This window comes from Vanellus vanellus, assembly GCF_965231255.1.
Source record: "Vanellus vanellus genome assembly, chromosome: 1".
Lineage (NCBI taxonomy): Eukaryota > Metazoa > Chordata > Aves > Charadriiformes > Charadriidae > Vanellus > Vanellus vanellus.
In genome coordinates, this window is record NC_138905.1 from 70427640 (window position 1) to 70444907 (window position 17268).

General features: G+C 44.1%; 1 protein-coding gene across 2 annotated transcripts; it reads left to right on the forward strand.

Moving 5' to 3' along the window:
- Nucleotides 1-290: 290 nt before the first annotated feature.
- BPGM (bisphosphoglycerate mutase) lies at nt 291-15299 on the forward strand. Of its 2 annotated transcripts, none has more exons than XM_082498720.1 (4): nt 291-341; nt 1481-1576; nt 3944-4599; nt 12033-15299. In XM_082498720.1, exons 3-4 carry the CDS (start codon nt 3999-4001, stop codon nt 12209-12211), a joined length of 780 nt encoding a protein of 259 aa, XP_082354846.1. In that variant the 5' UTR covers nt 291-341; nt 1481-1576; nt 3944-3998; the 3' UTR covers nt 12212-15299. The 2 variants fall into 2 exon arrangements, with proteins under 2 accessions (XP_082354846.1, XP_082354847.1); XM_082498721.1 differs by having other exon boundaries at nt 3959-4599.
- The last annotated feature ends 1969 nt before the right edge of the window (nt 15300-17268 follow it).

Below are 17268 nucleotides of genomic sequence, written 5' to 3' on the forward strand. Positions count from 1 at the left end.
CGGATAGTCGGACACGGCCACAGCCCCAGCAGCCCCGCAGTCTCCGCCGGGCATCAAGCCCCGAAGTCGCGGGGGGGCCCGGCCGGCCGGGCTGGGCTGGGCGCGGTTCCGAGCGCGCCCCTCGGCACCACGCCGCTCTCTCCCGTCACCGCCCACAGGCTCGGCTTCATTGGCTACAGGCGGTGCTCATCCCCTGGGCCAGCCAATCAAGCTCCCCCCAGCTTCGCGGGCGCGGGGAGGCCCAGGCCTCGTTAAGACGCGGGTTCCACCCCTCTCCCGGCGCAGCGACGGCGGAACGGCGAGGGAGCTGCTGGGTCGGCGGCGTTTGCTCCGGCCTCGGGGTAGGGTTGCGGAGCGCGGCTGTGGTGTTCCGGGCCGCGACCTGCTGTAGTGGTCCCTGTAAGGCAGCGCGGATTTTAGTCTGTTAATTCTCTGAAGCTGAGGGACGAGCGTGGGGGGAGGGCGGTTAATGGTCGGGGGGGCGGGGGGGGGGAGAGACAAACGAGATGGAGGAGGGGCTCCATTAGGGGAAGGAGGGGGCTCCGTCGGAGGGGTTGTGCCGGTGCGCCGGGCAGGCCCTATGGAGAGGGTTTGTCAGGGCCCGGAGGGGCCTCCCTGCAGAGGGTAGGGGGTGTAGGCGGGCTCCCTTGGCGGGTGCCGGGCCCCGGAGGCGGCCGTGTGTGTGCCCCTTGAGGGGAAGGGTGGCGGTGGGGGCGCCTGGGGCAGGTAGGGGCTTCCTGAGGGGGTGGTAGCTGTGAGGCACCTCGTGTGCGTGTGTTTGTGTGTGTGTGTGTGTGTGTGTGTGTGTGTGTGTGTGTGTGTATGGGAGTTACTGCCCCGCCTCTGGAGAAGCCTCTCCCTTCTTAGGGAAGGCGAAGGGACGTAGCTGCACCGCGCAGGGACTTCTTATAAAAGGGCTGAGCAGGTGAGCTTGTGCTGGTTGGAGTGAGGAGTCCTGGAAATGACCTCCTCTGGCAGTTAGACTTTAAAACTGTGCCTGGCTAAAAGATCTGCCGGTGTAAGACGTTATCCTGAGCCACTTGGTCAGTTGTACTGCGCTGAGCTGGGGTTCTTAAGATGTTATCCTGAGGCACTTGCTCTGTTCTCCGGTGCTGAGCACGGGCACTGTATTGTTTCTGTTTTATGCTGGGTCCAGGTCTGCTGTCTGTATCCTCCCTGGCGTCCCAGAGGTTTTGGTAGATTTCTGTGTACTAGAGCTATGGTAATTGCAGTCTAAACAAATATTGGGGAGCAAATGATATCCTGGGGCATCTGGGAGACAAGAAACTTTTCCTTGTTGGAAATGCAGGAGCTGTGTATTTGCATCTTTTTGGGAGAAGGAAATTGGTAGCTTTCCCAGCCCATACAAGGGGTGTGCTCTATTTTCTTACAGCTCTGAGGGCAAATGATGGTTGGCATAACCATTTGTACTTGTGGTTTCTTTCTGTGTGAGCTCTTGGTGTTTATTCTCTTCCTGCAGGTAACTACTAGCCAAGAGTGTGTGGTGGCCTCTGTATAAAGCAGCTCTTGAGTCAGTGCTGGGATTTGTGTAGGTTGTTCCTTTGCCATTAGAAAGGTGAGTAGGATTATTTCCATGTGTTGCTCTAAGGCTTTCTAGCTTAAATGCTTCCATAAGTGGACTGATACTTAAACAACCCTGTGATGGCCAGTCTTTTCTAAACTTGTTTGAGAGTGGTGATTCTGTCTAATCTGTTATATAACTGGAGTTTATGGTCCCCAGATGATCATAAGTCTTTGAATGAGTCTTTTTTTTTTATATATTCATTGAGTTTTTTATTCTTTTTGGCCAAAAGAAACCCAACTAAGAACATATGTGAACAGGTGTATCTCCTCTATTGTTGGGTCATGTTTTTTTGTATTGGGTCTTAATTTGGTTTTGTAAATCATATTATCTACAGGTACAGATCACATAATTAGTTAAACTGAACAATGAGATCTGCACAGATAGAGCTTTTTATGGGGCTATGTTTTGTGTAGTGGTTCATGCTGTGAACACACTGCAATTTTTAATCATAGGATGTTGGAGAAAGATCACTTTGGCTTTAGATGGAAATGCTGTCTGATACTCCTTTTTGTTATAAAACTAGTATCTTAAAGTATTGTATCTGCTGTGACATGACACCTGAATCCTAACAATAATTTATTTCTTTGCTTAATGTGCAGCTGATTATTGTGAGTGGAAAAAGTGGAACATGCAAGGGATTTTGTGAGATGCTCCTTGTCATACACAAAATTCAGGCCTCCTAACAGAAGACTTTCCCTTGTGCTGTTTGTTGTGTGTCAGTCAGTACTTCCTGTAAAATCTGTCAGTCCTCAAAGGCTTTTTAATCTTGAGCTGTACCAGTAGACAGAAGTTAAAGCTGAGGAGGTGTTGCAGTGTCCTGGTGTGATGTAGACTGTATCTCCTGTGGAGTAAAGGAGAACCAAGCTGCTGTTACAGTCAAGATTGAATTACTGAGGCTGTTAATGAATTCAACTTTTCTATACACTTTTTGAAAGTCTAGTAAAAACGAATGCTGACAGTGTGCTGGGTGCTTCCCAAAACCCAGAGTGCATGGGCCTAACCCATCCTGCTGACCTAATTTAGGGTCACAGTGGGCCTGAATTTGAGACACTTGGAGTGTGATTGAAGCAGCTCCAACTGATTTGAGATAATGGAAGCTCCCATAAGCATGTCTCTTAAGGAAATCGAGTCCAAAGGTGGGTGTGGAGAAATCAGACCTTAGTCTTCCACTGTCCATGGTTTTGAGAGCACTTAATGTTCATTTGAGTATACAGCAGTCCTCCCAGTGCAGAGAGTTGAGTCTTTTTATTTTTTCTCCTGCTTTGTCCATTGCTATCTAGTCTGTGACGTCTCAAGTCAGAGTGATCAGGTGGGGCTTTCAGAGCTGCAGTGCTGTGTTAGATGGACCTTTCGGGCATCACACAATCTGCTAGATGATTCTTGGCTACATTGCAAAAGCTTGGGTGAGTGGTGAAAATCCATTTCCCGTTGAAGACAATCCAGAGGTGGTGTTGCTTAGTCAACAGGAGGAGACAAAGGTGCTGTTTGACTTACAAATGTGTAGCTGTTGGTTATTTAATAAGGACAGAAAATATGCCATTTGTGCCCACTGCAAAAGTAAAAATGTTAATCCTGGTGCCTGAGAACCTGGCATTGTAATCCATAGGCACAAGAGGGAATGTTTGAAAGTCAGGAAGGGGATGGGATAATCTGTGAGATCGCTTTTGGATTCAGTGAAATGGGGACTCGCTAGTTGTGCATTGCATCCCAGAGTAGGTGTGTTAATGGCACTTGAGTGTGGAGCAATGGTGGAGGAGGTGGCCTGGGGAAAAATCAAGCAGACTGGCATAATTAGCAGGACAACATGGGGATGTGAGGAAACAAGTTACGCAGAGTGTGATTATGGTGACAGGTCTTTTGAGGAAAGCTAATAAGGTTCTGTGTATTGCCAGTTCCAATTCTGTGGTCCTCCTCTGTTTGAGGATCACAGTTGGTATCTGTGCCTGCATTCCCTTGGAGCCAGTATGCATCTGGGCAGCTCGTATGAGCTTGGGCTCCATGTCTCACCTCTAATAATGAGCGAGATCTACTTCTCTGGTTGAGAGCCTCTGATGTTAAGTGAGGCTCTGTTTAAGCACTTGAGGGAAAACTGGAGGCAGGAACAGCTTGTACAAATCTGCTACTATTCAGTTGGGGAAGTGAGCTGGTTGCAGCAAGCTGTGTGAAGGATGGTGCTTGTCCTCTCACACGAGGGTGGAAACGAAGTCAAAGCCAGGAGATCCCAAAGGTAAAAGCATGCTCAGCAGATACTTGTTTCTTTGGTTGTTTTGATAGTTGTCTACTCTTTGCTGCCATATTACTACTTGTAATGCATTATCTATGGGATGTTTGATGTATCTGTCTCATGTCTCTGTCCAGATGCATCATTATTAGATGCCAGACCAGTTGTCATCTGTGCTAAGCTGCTACCAGAATGGCTAAGTACAGGCTTGTTCTGTTAAGACATGGGGAAGGAGCCTGGAACAAGGAGAATCGCTTCTGCAGCTGGGTGGACCAGAAGCTGAGCAGCGATGGGATAAAGGAAGCTCAGAACTGTGGCAAACACCTTAAAGCACTGGGCTTTGAGTTTGACCTCGTCTTTACCTCTGTACTCAGCCGTTCCATCCAGACTGCGTGGCTTATCCTGGAAGAGATGGGCCAAGAGTGGGTCCCCATTCAGAGTTCCTGGAGGCTGAATGAACGTCACTATGGTGCACTGATTGGTCTCAACAGAGCAGAAATGGCTCTGAATCATGGGGAGGAGCAAGTGAAAATATGGAGGAGAAGCTATGATGTTACCCCACCTCCCATAACTGAATCTCATCCTTACTATGAAGAGATATACAATGATCGCCGGTATAAATGCAGTGATGTCTCTCAAGATAATCTCCCAAAGGCTGAAAGTCTAAAAGATGTGCTTGATAGACTTCTTCCGTATTGGAATGAAAAGATAGTGCCAGAACTGAAAAGTGGCAAAATGATCCTTATCTCTGCTCATGGTAACAGCAGCAGGGCATTGCTGAAGCATGTGGAAGGTAAGGGTCTTCCTTGTAGCCTTCCCCTCTTCTCCTTATTCAACTGCTTAGAGCTTTACCTCTTGTTCTGTAGTGTATATTACTTACCTGGGCAATGTAACACTTAATGTCTGTGGTCTCCAAGGAGAAAGTAAAATGTTGGCCTATTGGAACAGGAATCAAATTGGGGGATGTGGGAGGGGCAGAGAATTAGTTACAATAATGTAGTTGAGAGAAAAGCCAGATGCTTTCCCCTTATTTCTCATCGCTCACTATAAACTATTGTATTCAAACTAACTTTGCAGTTGGTCTAGAGCCTGAAGAGTTTGTGTCTAACTATTTTTGGATTTAATCAGCTGCTTTGTCAGAAGGGTTGAAGTAATAATCTGTTCTTCGAGCATTGCTATAACACAGCAGAATAAAATGCTTGTCTTGGGTTGCAGAAGATGTTCTTGACTGTTACTGTGGTGGGTCACTTTTGAGGATTCATTCTTGATAATTTTTACTTAAAAAAAGCTGCTGTGATAGAGAGCTCTGCAGAGTAGGTACTTGCTAAAGCTTATGCAAATACTGTATTATTTCCCAATGTAGAAAATGCCTACCAATAAACAGTGAAGCTGGTAACTTAGTGTAAGGTTGCTTACTAATTTGGCACCTGAAAAGGATGTGATTTATCTTTAAGTCATTGCTAGATTCTTTCCTGATGCCTCTTCTTTAATGACATGGCATCTGGTTTAGGTCATCCTAAACTGGAAGATGGACTGTATTCATTTCTTTGTCTGTGGGTAGAGTAGAATTTAGTGATTATGTGTATGAATGCAGCTTACTAGAGGTGTAGTTGCAAGTATGCACAGACTGGACCGTGTCCACTCAATTTTTTTTTTTTAGTTACAAAACCCTCTGCTGTGTGCCTCTATAGCTCTGACTGCTAACAGCTTTTTGCATCCCGGCATGCTGGAACAGTCAGGACAGCTGATGCTTTAGCAGGAGTCGGAAGCCTGGGGAATAAGCATGTGCAAGTGACTTCTGGAACTATAGAGGCTGTGAATTCTGGGGTACAGATCACTGCTTGGATGAAGGAGGAAGGCTGGTTCAGCCAGTTCCACTGATGTGGTCAGGGTGGTTGTCCACACTACGTGAAATGATAAGGAACTACGAAGGAAAAAGGGGCAGGAGGATCTTCCCTGTCCCCCCCGCCACTTGAATCTGAATGTTTTCCTTGTTATGAGTAACTGGTAAAGAGCTTGATGTGTGCATCTGGTATCTACTTGACACAAAAATCATCAGACAACAGAATGTCAGGCTATCAAGGCTTTGATTTGGGGTTAGATTTTCTTCTTGTTTTCTCAGTGCTCAGAGTGAACCTCATTAAGGTATATGAAATGTCTGTGGGATCTGTTATGATTTACATGAGGACTTTAAGTGAAACCCCAGTAGTCTTTCTGAAAACAATATTTAGCACAAACTAGACCATACTGTTGTATGCACTTGGAGATCTGAAACAGCAGCTTTTCTGAGAGCTTGCTCTTCTGTCCTGGTGGGCTGAGTGACACTTCTCTCAGAGGATGCTGGTGAAGATCTTGGTGCTGTGGGCTGTTGGTGTCCAGTGGAGATGCTGTGCTGTGCTCCTTCTTCTAGGTAATCCTTGTGAATTTGGTAAATGCCACCAAGGACAAGTGCGGCTGTTCTGTGCAATCCTGTCAAAGAATATTGGCATCAAATTCTTAAGTCTTTGTAACTGAGCTTGCCCAGTCTTTTCAGAACACTTATTCTTTGCATCATATTCAGGTGATGTATGTGATGATGCTAGGAGTCATTGGCGCAACTAAAAATTGGCAGAGCAAAAGGACAGTTTTTTCATTATACGTTTTTACGGTTGGAAAGGCTCTCTAAAAGTTATGTTTTCTTCAGGCAGCAGTCTTCTGCTTGCTGGTGGAAGTGTCTTGTCATAACTTAGCAACTGTTTTGTTCTGTGATACCTATTGGTATGGACCATGACCTGTAACTCAGGTCTTCAGACAGGCTGTATTTTTTTCTTTTACAGTATACCATCTCTAACATCTTGCTGCCATTGCTTTTTCAATGCATTAATGTAGAGGGTATCTAAAGTAACTGTATCAGACTTGTTTGATAGATTTTACTTTGGATGCTGAAACATCATATTGATTATGAAAGCATCAGTTGCTAAAATCTGCTAAATAAACATCCTAGATGCACAGAATCTATTTGCAGGTGATTTTTTTTCTCAATTCTTTGAAGGAGGGATAGTTTTCCCTTTTACCTAATAACTGATACTTCAGATTGAGACCCTCTTAGCAGTGTCCCATTGTGAAGACAACATTAGTGTAATAGTTGTGACCAGCTTGCCCTGTTTGTGTTGAAGTACTAATTGGAAACCAAGTCTAATAGACTAATTTTCCAGGTGACTGGCAGAAGGATTGATGGGCTGTCTTAACTTCTTTCTTTCCTCCTGACCATTCAACCCTGAGGACTAGTGTTAAGTACCTCAAGACAGGGTCTTGTAGAAGGCCTGATTCTAGAAATTTCTCCCTGTTGAAAGGTTGCCATCTTTTGGGAATGGTGTGGTGGTCACTGAGCCTTGTCATGCTTAGGGTAAAAAGTGAAGGGGAGGAGTTGTTATGATCTTTGTCTTCTGGAGCAGCCACTGTGTATACTGAAACCCTGCTTCCCAGGAAGTGGCTGGATGTTGCCTGCTGATGGGAAGTAGAGAAAAAATCTTTTGTTTTCCTTTGCTTGTGCTTTATTAAACTGCCTTTATCTTGTCCCATGAGTTTTTTTGCATCTTATTTTTGTGCCCCCTCCTGTCCTGCTGAGGAGGGGAGTGGTAGAGTGGCTTGGTGGGCACCAGGTGTCCAGCTAGAATCAACCCAGCACAGTCCTTTTTGGTGCTCCACTGTGGTGGAGTTGACCCTGTGTAGGGGATGGGGAATGGGGATTGTGGTCAGTTCATCAGTGTCTCTGTCACTCCTTCCTCCTCAATCTTGTCCCTTCCTCCAGCATGAGGTCCCTCCCATGGGAGACAGTCCTCTATGAGCTTCTCCAGTGTGAGTCCTTCCCATGGGCTGCAGTTCTTCACAAACTGCTCCAGCATGGGTCCTTTTCCATGGATTGCAGTCCTTCAGGAACAGCCTGCTCCAGTGTTGATTCCATTACAGGGTCACAAGTCCCTTCAGCAAACCTGCTCCAGCATGGGCTCCTTTCTCCATGGGTTCCCAGGTCCTGCCAGGAGCCTGCTCCAGCATGGGCTCTCCATGGGGTCATGGCTTCCTTCAGGTGCATCCGCCTCCTCTGTCATGGGGTCCTCCACAGGCTGCAGGTAGATATCTACTCCACTGGGCCTCCATGGGTTAAAGGGGGACAGCCTGCCACGTGGTGGTCTTCTCCATGGGCTGCAGGGGAATCTCTGCTCTGACACCTGGAGCACCTTCTCCCCTTCCTTCACTGACCTTGGTGCCTGCAGAGTTTGCTCTCATATTCTCTCTCCTGGCTGCAGTTGTGCAGCAGTGTGGTGGGGTTTTTTTTTCTCCCCACTTAAATATGTTCTCACAGAGGTGCTACCACTGTTGCTGATGGGCTCAGCCTTGGCCAGTGGCGGGTCCCTCTTGCAGCTGGCTGGCATTGGCTCTATTGGACACAGGGGAAGCTTCTGGCATCTTCTTACAGAAGCCAACCCTGTAGCCCCCACCGCCTCTGACTACCAAGACCTTGCCACACAAACCCAATGCAGACATAGAAAATCTTGACAGACATAACATTAAAACAAATGTAGGTGATATGCTGCAGCCATGGTTGTAGCAAACCCATCTTCCTTCTTTTTGTAAAATCTGCACAGTGAGCTAACATTCTGTAAAGATTAATAGCCAGATTTGAACACTGGGCCCACTTCCCTCCTCTACCCTACTGATGCTAGGCGCTCTGCCAGCCTGAAGGCAGGGCAGAATCTGGCCCTGAATACTTAACTTAGTAGGCTAAAACTTCAGTATTTTCATTAAGCTTGTGGGAAGGATGCTATGACCTGATTTTGGATCTCAATTACAAAGCGCCAGTTCTAGAACAAGCCCATTGTGGCTGAATTTATGCATATGATTGTGCGTGTTTTGTTGGATGAATCATCTGGCCTCAAATGTAGTTGACCTGCAGGGGAGGAGGGATGTGGCTATTCTCAAGAGCTGTTGTGTGTTTTGTGTTGCTCTGACCATAAGAATAGAAGGAAGGAACTTGGTAAGAACAGGTGAGAGGGAGAAGCTGAGCCAGCCCTTGTAGAAGTTGGCTGGAGGTGCTTGAAATCGAGCCCAAGGGGGTTTGCCTCTGTAGGACTTCCCAGGGTGCAAGTATTTCAAAGCACTTCGTGGGCTATCAGGTAAAGGTGAATTCTTAAGCTTGCACAGAGATACTACTGGTCTCTGTGTGTGTTTGATCACCCAGTTCAGTTAAATGGAGCATAAGTGAGCTGGGAAAGAATTCTGAATATGACTTTGAAAGATCTTTTTTGTAATAAGTGCATTACCAAATTCTTAAATGTTCATGTCCCTAACTGCTTCCTGCTATTAAGGAACGATGTTTAACAGGTGCTTATGAGAGAGAACATGGGAGATGTCCACTTGAGGAATGTCCTTGCCCAGTCACCATTTTATCTGGGGTCCTGAGGAAGACATCCTGAGTACTTCAGTAATGTCTGTGGGTTCTCATGGCTGTAAGTAGGTAGGACCCTAGTTTTAAACCTCAGGGAAAGACTGCTTCTAGCAATACAGTAGCCTTCAGCAGTGCTGAGAACCACCAAGGCTTTAGTATTTTACCGGAGGGGAGAGTGTTGCTTCTTCAGTGGTCTTATTTCCCATTGCACCTTGTAGTCAGCAGTTGAGTCCTTGCCCTGATTTCACCCTTCTTCCCTGTGAGATAGGATGGGGTTGTGACACAGGCCAGCTCAGATGAAGTGCAAGAAAAGGTCACTTGGCTATAGTTACAGCATGCAAAGTAACTGGATAGCAGTTAGCTCAGGCCCCTGTGATCTCTTTACTGTCCTCCCAGCCTGCTGGGTGGGGACTGTTCTGCATGTGTTCTGCCTGCAACTGAAGAGCTTGTGTGACAAGCCTGATCAGCTTCTTGCTTCCTGAAGAACAGCAATACTATATGAATACAGTAACGGCGCTGAAATAAAGCAACAGGACACTATTGTTTCTTTAGGTTTTTTGTCTGACTTCAACTTTCATTTCCAGCCTTCTGGCTTTGAGGCAACACTTCTGTATGAGGAAAAATCCCGAGGAGAAGGCCAACGTGCTTGCGTGCAGCTTGTTTATCCTGGACTACACTATTTTGCTTTGTGAATCAATACTAGTTGACACTGGTGTGGTCACTGGTCTGTAAAAACAGTAAAATGCATTTCTGAATCCATGTAGCAACAGCTAGTTTTGTTTAATCCGTCTTTAGAGGAAACCTTTAAATGTCCTGGTTCCTGACCACATTTTGTGGTTTGCCTAAATTCTCCTGCATGACTTCATCTGCTTTGTGTATATCCGAATGGTTTAGTCTGGGAGACTGAATTTGAGAGGTGGGCAGAACACTTCCTAGGGCCAGATTCTCTGGGGATACATGGTGACATATGTATGTTGTTAAAATCTAATATGTTTAAGAATCCTTTAAATAAGAGCTCAGGCAGCTTTGGGTTGCAAAACAAGCAGCTAAGTCCTTAAGAATAGTGCTTGTGCCTGGTAAACGTACTCAGTATTTTTCCTGTTGATTTCTGTGTGGTTTTAAAATTTTAGGTGCTCCTTGAGTGCTTTTTTTGTAGGTCTGTGATTCTGCTGCCTACAACAGGTGAATTATTTATCCCTTGTATACCAGGATTGTTTAAACTGGCAGAGTATGACTTTTTTAATGGTCTGATGGCTCAATATGTAACAAGGTGTAAGCTTCTTGCAAGGGTTTGTCTGTTACTCTTGCACCATGCTCGTCTGAAATTTAGGGCTAATCCACAGCTGAACTAAGTGCTTAACCTAATCAAAGCAAGAGTAGGTCACCGCAAAAGTTGCGTGCTTTTGTAGGCTCTGGGCAGGGGCATAAAATGGTTCTTACTTCATGATTAGTTCTGTTTTTTCTGACCTGTTGTCATCCCGCTGTTGCTGAGAGGCTTTACTTTGGGTTTTCCTGTTAATATGTTGGCTCTGCTTTTCTACTTAATGTGAAAATCACTGGTAAATTTGCACCCATGTGTTCAGAGAAACATCTTTTTTTGTCAGCTGCTCAAGAGGATGTTTTCTTCATGCACCTTTGTCTAGCTTATATGGTGGTGTGTTTTAGAAGCTTGATTGTGTGCATTTTCTAAGCATGAATTACTTGAAGCTGTCTTGGTTTACAACAACAGGCTGCTGTTGTGACCTCAGTGCTTCTAAAAAGGAGAGGAAAAAAGAAATACTGACATTCCCAATGACGCTAGCTTTCTTTTGCCTGAAATTTTTGAGGAATAATGTCTTTGCAGCCGCCTGCTTCTTATTGCAACTATTTAGACCTTGTGTGGAAACTTTACTAGGAGGTTTGGTCACAAAATTTACTTGTGTGCTTTGGAGTCTTGTGTGTTTGTAAAAATAACCAGCAATTTCATTGAGATTAGAGCCCCAGAATATTTTAATTAAGCACAGCTGGGTAAAATGATTTTTCTCCCCAGGTACATGTTATATTAGTGAAGAGGAAAAATACAGGAAAAAGCTCTAAGCTGTATAGGTTGACCTTCTCCCTTTTTTTCCCCTCTCCCTCGTTTGAAAGTGGAAATGAATATCCTGTATCTACTAATTCTGAGAATAATACTGTAGGTGAGATGCTATAAACTTGCTTTTGAGAAATCAGATGTGGGCAAACAGTGATCCTTGCACTAGAATTAAATACAGATTTTTAAGACAGCTGTGTGGAAGCTTTGCATAGAAAATTTAAGAGAAAAATTAACCTTAGTGGTCTGCCTTTTTAAAGAGGCTGTTTGTATTGGGTGCTTAGCAGATGTTGTTTCATGTTGGAGCAGCACATGTGAACTCCAATCCTCTTTTGTGATGGATGAGTTGGGAAGATACGGAGGAGAACCTATTGTCCTTAATGCTGTGGTTTAAAGGGAAAATATAGACTTCGGGGCAATTTCTTCCTGTTTATTTGGCGTGTGTAGACTGAAAAATAAAGGAACTGTTTTCACCTTGATGGGAATTCCCTCCTTCAGCTGCTCCTAAAGCATTAAGCAAGCTGTGTTCTAGCTGGGAATTGACCCATGAGTAGCTGGTGGTGTTGGAGCGTGGAACATGTCCTTGACTGTTGTAAGACTAGATAATCTAAGAAATAAGGCTGATCTAGACAGACAGTTAGCTAGATAGCTAGACAAGCTGTTCACTAGGTGTAACTGTGTTGTGTGGTTTTTCCTTTTTTTTTTTTTTTTTTTTTTTTTTTTGCTTTGGCAGGCATCTCTGATGAGGACATCATCAATGTTACTCTCCCCACTGGTGTGCCCATACTTCTTGAACTTGATGAGAACCTGCACCCCCTGGGCCCTCACCAGTTTCTGGGTGATCAAGAAGCTATCCAAGCTGCCATCAAGAAAGTTGAAGATCAAGGGAAAGTAAAATCTGCTGAGAAGTAAAATCCCACTAACACACCTGTTTTCAAAGTGTGATAATAAGTGATGATTTACGTATGACTGCTATGTTGCACTGTGTGAAAGTCTCAATTTCAAGCACTAAATAATTGGAAGGGACAGTTGAGTCTCAAATTGCTAGATTAACCCTCTGCCTTTCAAAAACTGGAATTTAGATCTCAGCATGAGGTTATGGATACTAAAAAATGAAGTCGAGATCATTTAGGTAATGGAAACTTGCAGGGCAATGTGCCCCAGATCTAGGATTGAGTGGCCCAGTACAGAAATAAAGGGATATGTTATTGGTGTCTACCAATAATCAGTCCTAATCCGTTAAGGGAAAAAGCACCAGCTTACTGGACTGACTAAGTCCAGGTTGTTATAGGCACTAAAACTTTTTCATTGATAAAATTACACCATGTAACAGAGTTATCCAGTATGATTCTTCTTTGTCAATGACTATGACAACTTGTTCTGGATGGAGTTCCTTTGGTCTTTCAGAACGCTTTCAGCTGTTCAGCTGTACAACTCTTTGCCTTTGTTATTTTGAGTCTTCCAAGACCAGTTCATGGTCCAGAGGAGAATTTTGTAGAGATGGTCAGACTGTTATAGTTAACCATAGTTGTCTTTTTGTTACACTATATTGCAGTTTTTAAGTAATCTAGAAGGAATCCCTTTTCCTCCACCATCTTTGCAAAGCCTAGCATGACTGAATTTTGCTGGCTTGCAATAATAGTATTTAACTTGGACTTTAGTCCACGAACTAAGCACAAAGCTTTCCTGCTCAATGTTTAAATTATCATTTAGCTCTTAGTGAGTGATCTGAATATCTTTGAAACACTTAAGTAACGTGTACTAGAGGTTTGATCATCTTGTAGTCAAGTTGTTAGAATAATTCCTGTTTACCTCAGTAAAAGTGGATATAGGAAAACCCCCCTCTAAGCTTTACTGAGTTGCAAAGATCTATTGGTAAATATTTCCACATTAATGTTACTGTGCCATTCTCTGTATCAATTTCTCTGGAGGTCTGGAAGAGATGCATAAGGCATGTAAGAAGTGTTAACTGGTGCAGCACATTCGGCCATTGTGCTAGTAGGGAAGGATGTTCTGCCATGCCTGAAAGTATTCTCCTATAAAACTCTTCTCACAGCCATAGCTTGATTCCTGCTGAGTATATTTGGCACTAAATTTGAACAGTTCCCACTGTGGGTGGGTGTAGTGTAGCATGCATGGCAGTTTGTTCTCTTTATGTACACAAGCATCAGGATAATTAGAGCAACTCTTCAAGTGTAATCTTAATTGCAAATATGAAACTGTTACTTAAACTTAAATCTGACCTAGTGTCTCAACACCTGAACATCTGGATTCTGACCTCAGTTACCAACATGGGTGGTACTTGTGTACATACTATTTGAGCTGAATGTGTTCTCAGCATGGCCCAGCTGCAAATATCAAGAGAAGTTGATGAGAATTCCCTTGGTATGATGGTAGTGTAAACTTAAAATCTTAGAGTAGCTGCTTCTTTGCAGTGGGCAGCTGTGTAGCTCATTTCAAAAGTGTGAGAGGATGTTTTTTTCCTTTGAGGAGAGCAGTGTGACAGTGTGGTGTGCCTCGGACAGTCTCCCTGCTATATGGATGTAGACTTTCCAGGTCTGATGCTGGCTCACATTACTGTAGTGTGTACTCCATAAGAGATCTCTTGCTAGGTGATAGTTTCTCTTGCATGAATGATGCTTGGGCTTCTGTTTTAGTTTTGTTTTTGTAGCCCTTGCAGTAGGAACAAAGTTACATGCTTCCCTTTTAAACATAAAGCTGGTAGGTTTCCTCTTGCTTTGTACAAGCAAGGATATTTCAGTTGTTTTTTCTCTGAAATACTATTAGCAGCTTCCCTGCTACTCAATTTGACACTGACTTATTCCTTTCTGGGTTTTTAGTTTTCTGTACATAGAGTAACTCTGAATCTTGTTTGATGCTTTACAAGTCAGTTTTGTGGAGTTAGGTTGTTGATCAGCAAATGTTCACTTGTCAATACCCTGAGGATGGACAGTGTTCCATCAAGTGATTAAGTTCTTCCCCAAATGTTCAATAATGTGTGAAGTTCAGTATCAAGTCAAAATTACTGTAGGCTTATTAACAAGTCAAGCAGAGCCATCTGTTGTCAGTGGGGACATCATGCATCCAGATGTGTGGGCTTACAGGCCTTGGCTATCAGTGTCCATATCCCTTTGGCGTTGTGGTATTGTAAGGTAGAACTTCTTCAGGACTTGAGATGCAGCTGAAATATACTTGGAGATGAATCTGGTTGAACTGGGAGATGGGCTCGCTCCTCCCCTTCTCTTAGAGAATTCACTATCTCTTTTGGGAAAGGGGTGGGGATTGGAAAGGTGGATGAGTAAATGTAGAGAGTATTAATATTTCTTCTTGCAGCTGAATGGGTGAAATTGGCTGAAAACAGCCTTTCAAAGTCATGGACAGTGAGAAAAGAACAGCAGTGTGATGTTTTCAAGTGGCACTGTTTCTGCAGTGCTGCTTGAGATGTGAATAATGACAGTGCCCTGGGAAGCTGACTTCATTTGCTTTGGTTGTGACTCCAAAGTGATGACACAATTTTATGTGCACGTCTGGCAACAATACCACGCTGCAAAAGTATCAAATAGAACCAACTGGGGGTTTCATTGTGCTTTTTAAGATTATTTTAACACCTTGCAATGCTTGCTTTTGGATAGCCTTCTAATTAAATTCCTGATTCATAAAACGTGTATATTGAAGAGAAAGAAACCAGCTTCCATCAACAGTGGCATAAGGATGCCTGATCTTCAGGCATAGCTACGTTAGAGGTAGAAATAAGAATCTTGCCGGTGGCTTTAGAAATCACTGGTTGGAAAACATTTTCACCCTGTTTGATTGAGTATGTCTCAAAGTCCTTTAAGGCAACCAGCGTTTCTACAGCTGACATTATGGATGTGGTTGACTTGGTTTTCTTATGTGTTTTTAATTTGTGGTCTGGTAGCAATAATAGCTCTAGAATCTTGAAAACCTTTGTAAATATGGTGGAGCTGTCAGGTTCTGTATAACTCAATAAATTCACCTGAAATAAAACTTAATTTGGATTCAGTCTTTATTTCTTCCTTCTACTCCCTTCTCCTTTGTCTCCTTTCCTGGGCTGATAGGTAAATAAAGCTGTGACCTTCAGGGTCCCAGAACTCATCAAGCAGTCGATCACGTATAATGCAGTCAGTTGAGTAAAAATAGTGTTAGAGCAAACACTGCCTCATGTTTACATGTAAAGAAGTTGGGCTGGAGGGGGATTACATACCTGTTTGAAACTGTGGGGGCATTTGCATAGGAACAGCAAATTAAATGCTTGGTTCCAGAACAACGAAGCTAAACAAATGTTCACTGTTTGCCATGCTTGCTTTTCTTTCTAATAAGAAGCATTGCTTTCTGATGGTGTTTTTAAAATTGTAGCTTCTGGAGACAAAGCCAACCCCTTCACTCTCCAAAGTACTCTGGTGTCAGAGTTGTAACTCGAATGACAAGTGCAAGGAACTGCGAGGCTGCTGAGGACTGTTTCTTGTTATTGACCTTCATGCAAAAGGCCTTGGATACTGGGGTAATGGCAGGCAGTATAAAGGTCCTGAAAAAGTTGACCGTTCAGATAGAAATGGGGAACTCGCAACTGTATGGTGTAAAGCAAAAGCGTACTGAAGAAACGGGCTTTTTCAAAGTTGGTCTTACAGTTGTGTTGTGGGTGGGGAATGGAGCAGATCAGCCTGAGCCATTTCTGTACTGATATTTAAAACTTTGCAGTTAATGTGAGAGTGCTGCCAACCAATTCAAAGTTGTATTGGTGTTTTAAAGTATATTTTTTCCCCTTCCCCAGTCACCTTTTGTACTTTGCTCTACCTTGGCTAAATTATGCTTTAGTCGTGCCTCAGATTCTTCCCGAGTCATGTCCACAATTTTCTGTGTTGGGAAAAGACCATCTAAACACTGGCTTGGTTGAGTCCTCTCTACCTTTTTGCTTAGAAAAGGTTAGAGTGCGAGGGAGTTTGCTATGGTCAGCTTGGTCTGCATAGCCTGAGCAGAGACTGACTATCTCTGCTTAATCACACTTTCAAAATGTATACTTTGGTGTTTTTTTTTTTTTGGGGGGGGCGGGGGGGGAGGAAACTTTTTAGTTGATGGTATTGATGGAAAGTGTCTATGTGCCGGTTGACTATGAAACCAATCCAGCTCTGCCTCCACAAACTTGCATTCATTCTGTTTCAGAGTTACCAGTTCTGAAAGTTCATAATAAATGGCACTTGTCAATTGCCTTGTTTGTCTTCTGTGCTGGCTGCAGCCTCTCCTCAGCCTTAAATTCCTATTGGCAGGAAAGAAAGCAGATGTAATGACAACTCTGCTGCTCAAGGAAGCTCAGAGCTATGGTAGGAACAGACTAGTGACTCAAATGGAGGCTGCAGAAGGGTTTGGTGAGAAGGAATTCTCCTTTGAGCTGTGCCAAACAGGTGTTGGCTGCCTCTGACTTGTGTTATAGTGGCAAAAGGATCTGTGGGTGGGTAAATACAAAAGGGAGTCTGACTTCAGCATCACACAGAGGGCAGCCTGGCTATGACAGGGCACTCCTACTACCTTATTAGCTTGTTAGCTCCCAGGCCTTCTTGGGGTTATTCTAGCAGAATTTAGCAGCCATGTTGTGTTCCCACCCTACAGAAGGAAGAAGGAGAGAAGGAAGAGGCTCCCTGTTCTTGCTCTTCACATTATGCTGACAGAGCAAGGGAGGGCAGCAGATACCACGCTATGGATGTTGCTGTGCTGTGAAGTCAAGCTTAGTGCAATAAAGTGGTCTGAAGATGACTTCTGATTGCTGTTTTGGAAAGGAGGGGGCAGTGACCCACAGCTCAGTCAGAGATGTTAACAGATGCTGAAGTTACTCTGTTGGGCTCCAGAAAGCAGTTGTGGCCCTAATGGGACCCCTGGCATGAGAAGTGCTGCAATGGCAAGTATATGCTTCATTAGTATAGTTGTGTTTTTCCTCAGGTCTCTTCCAGCTCCCCCTC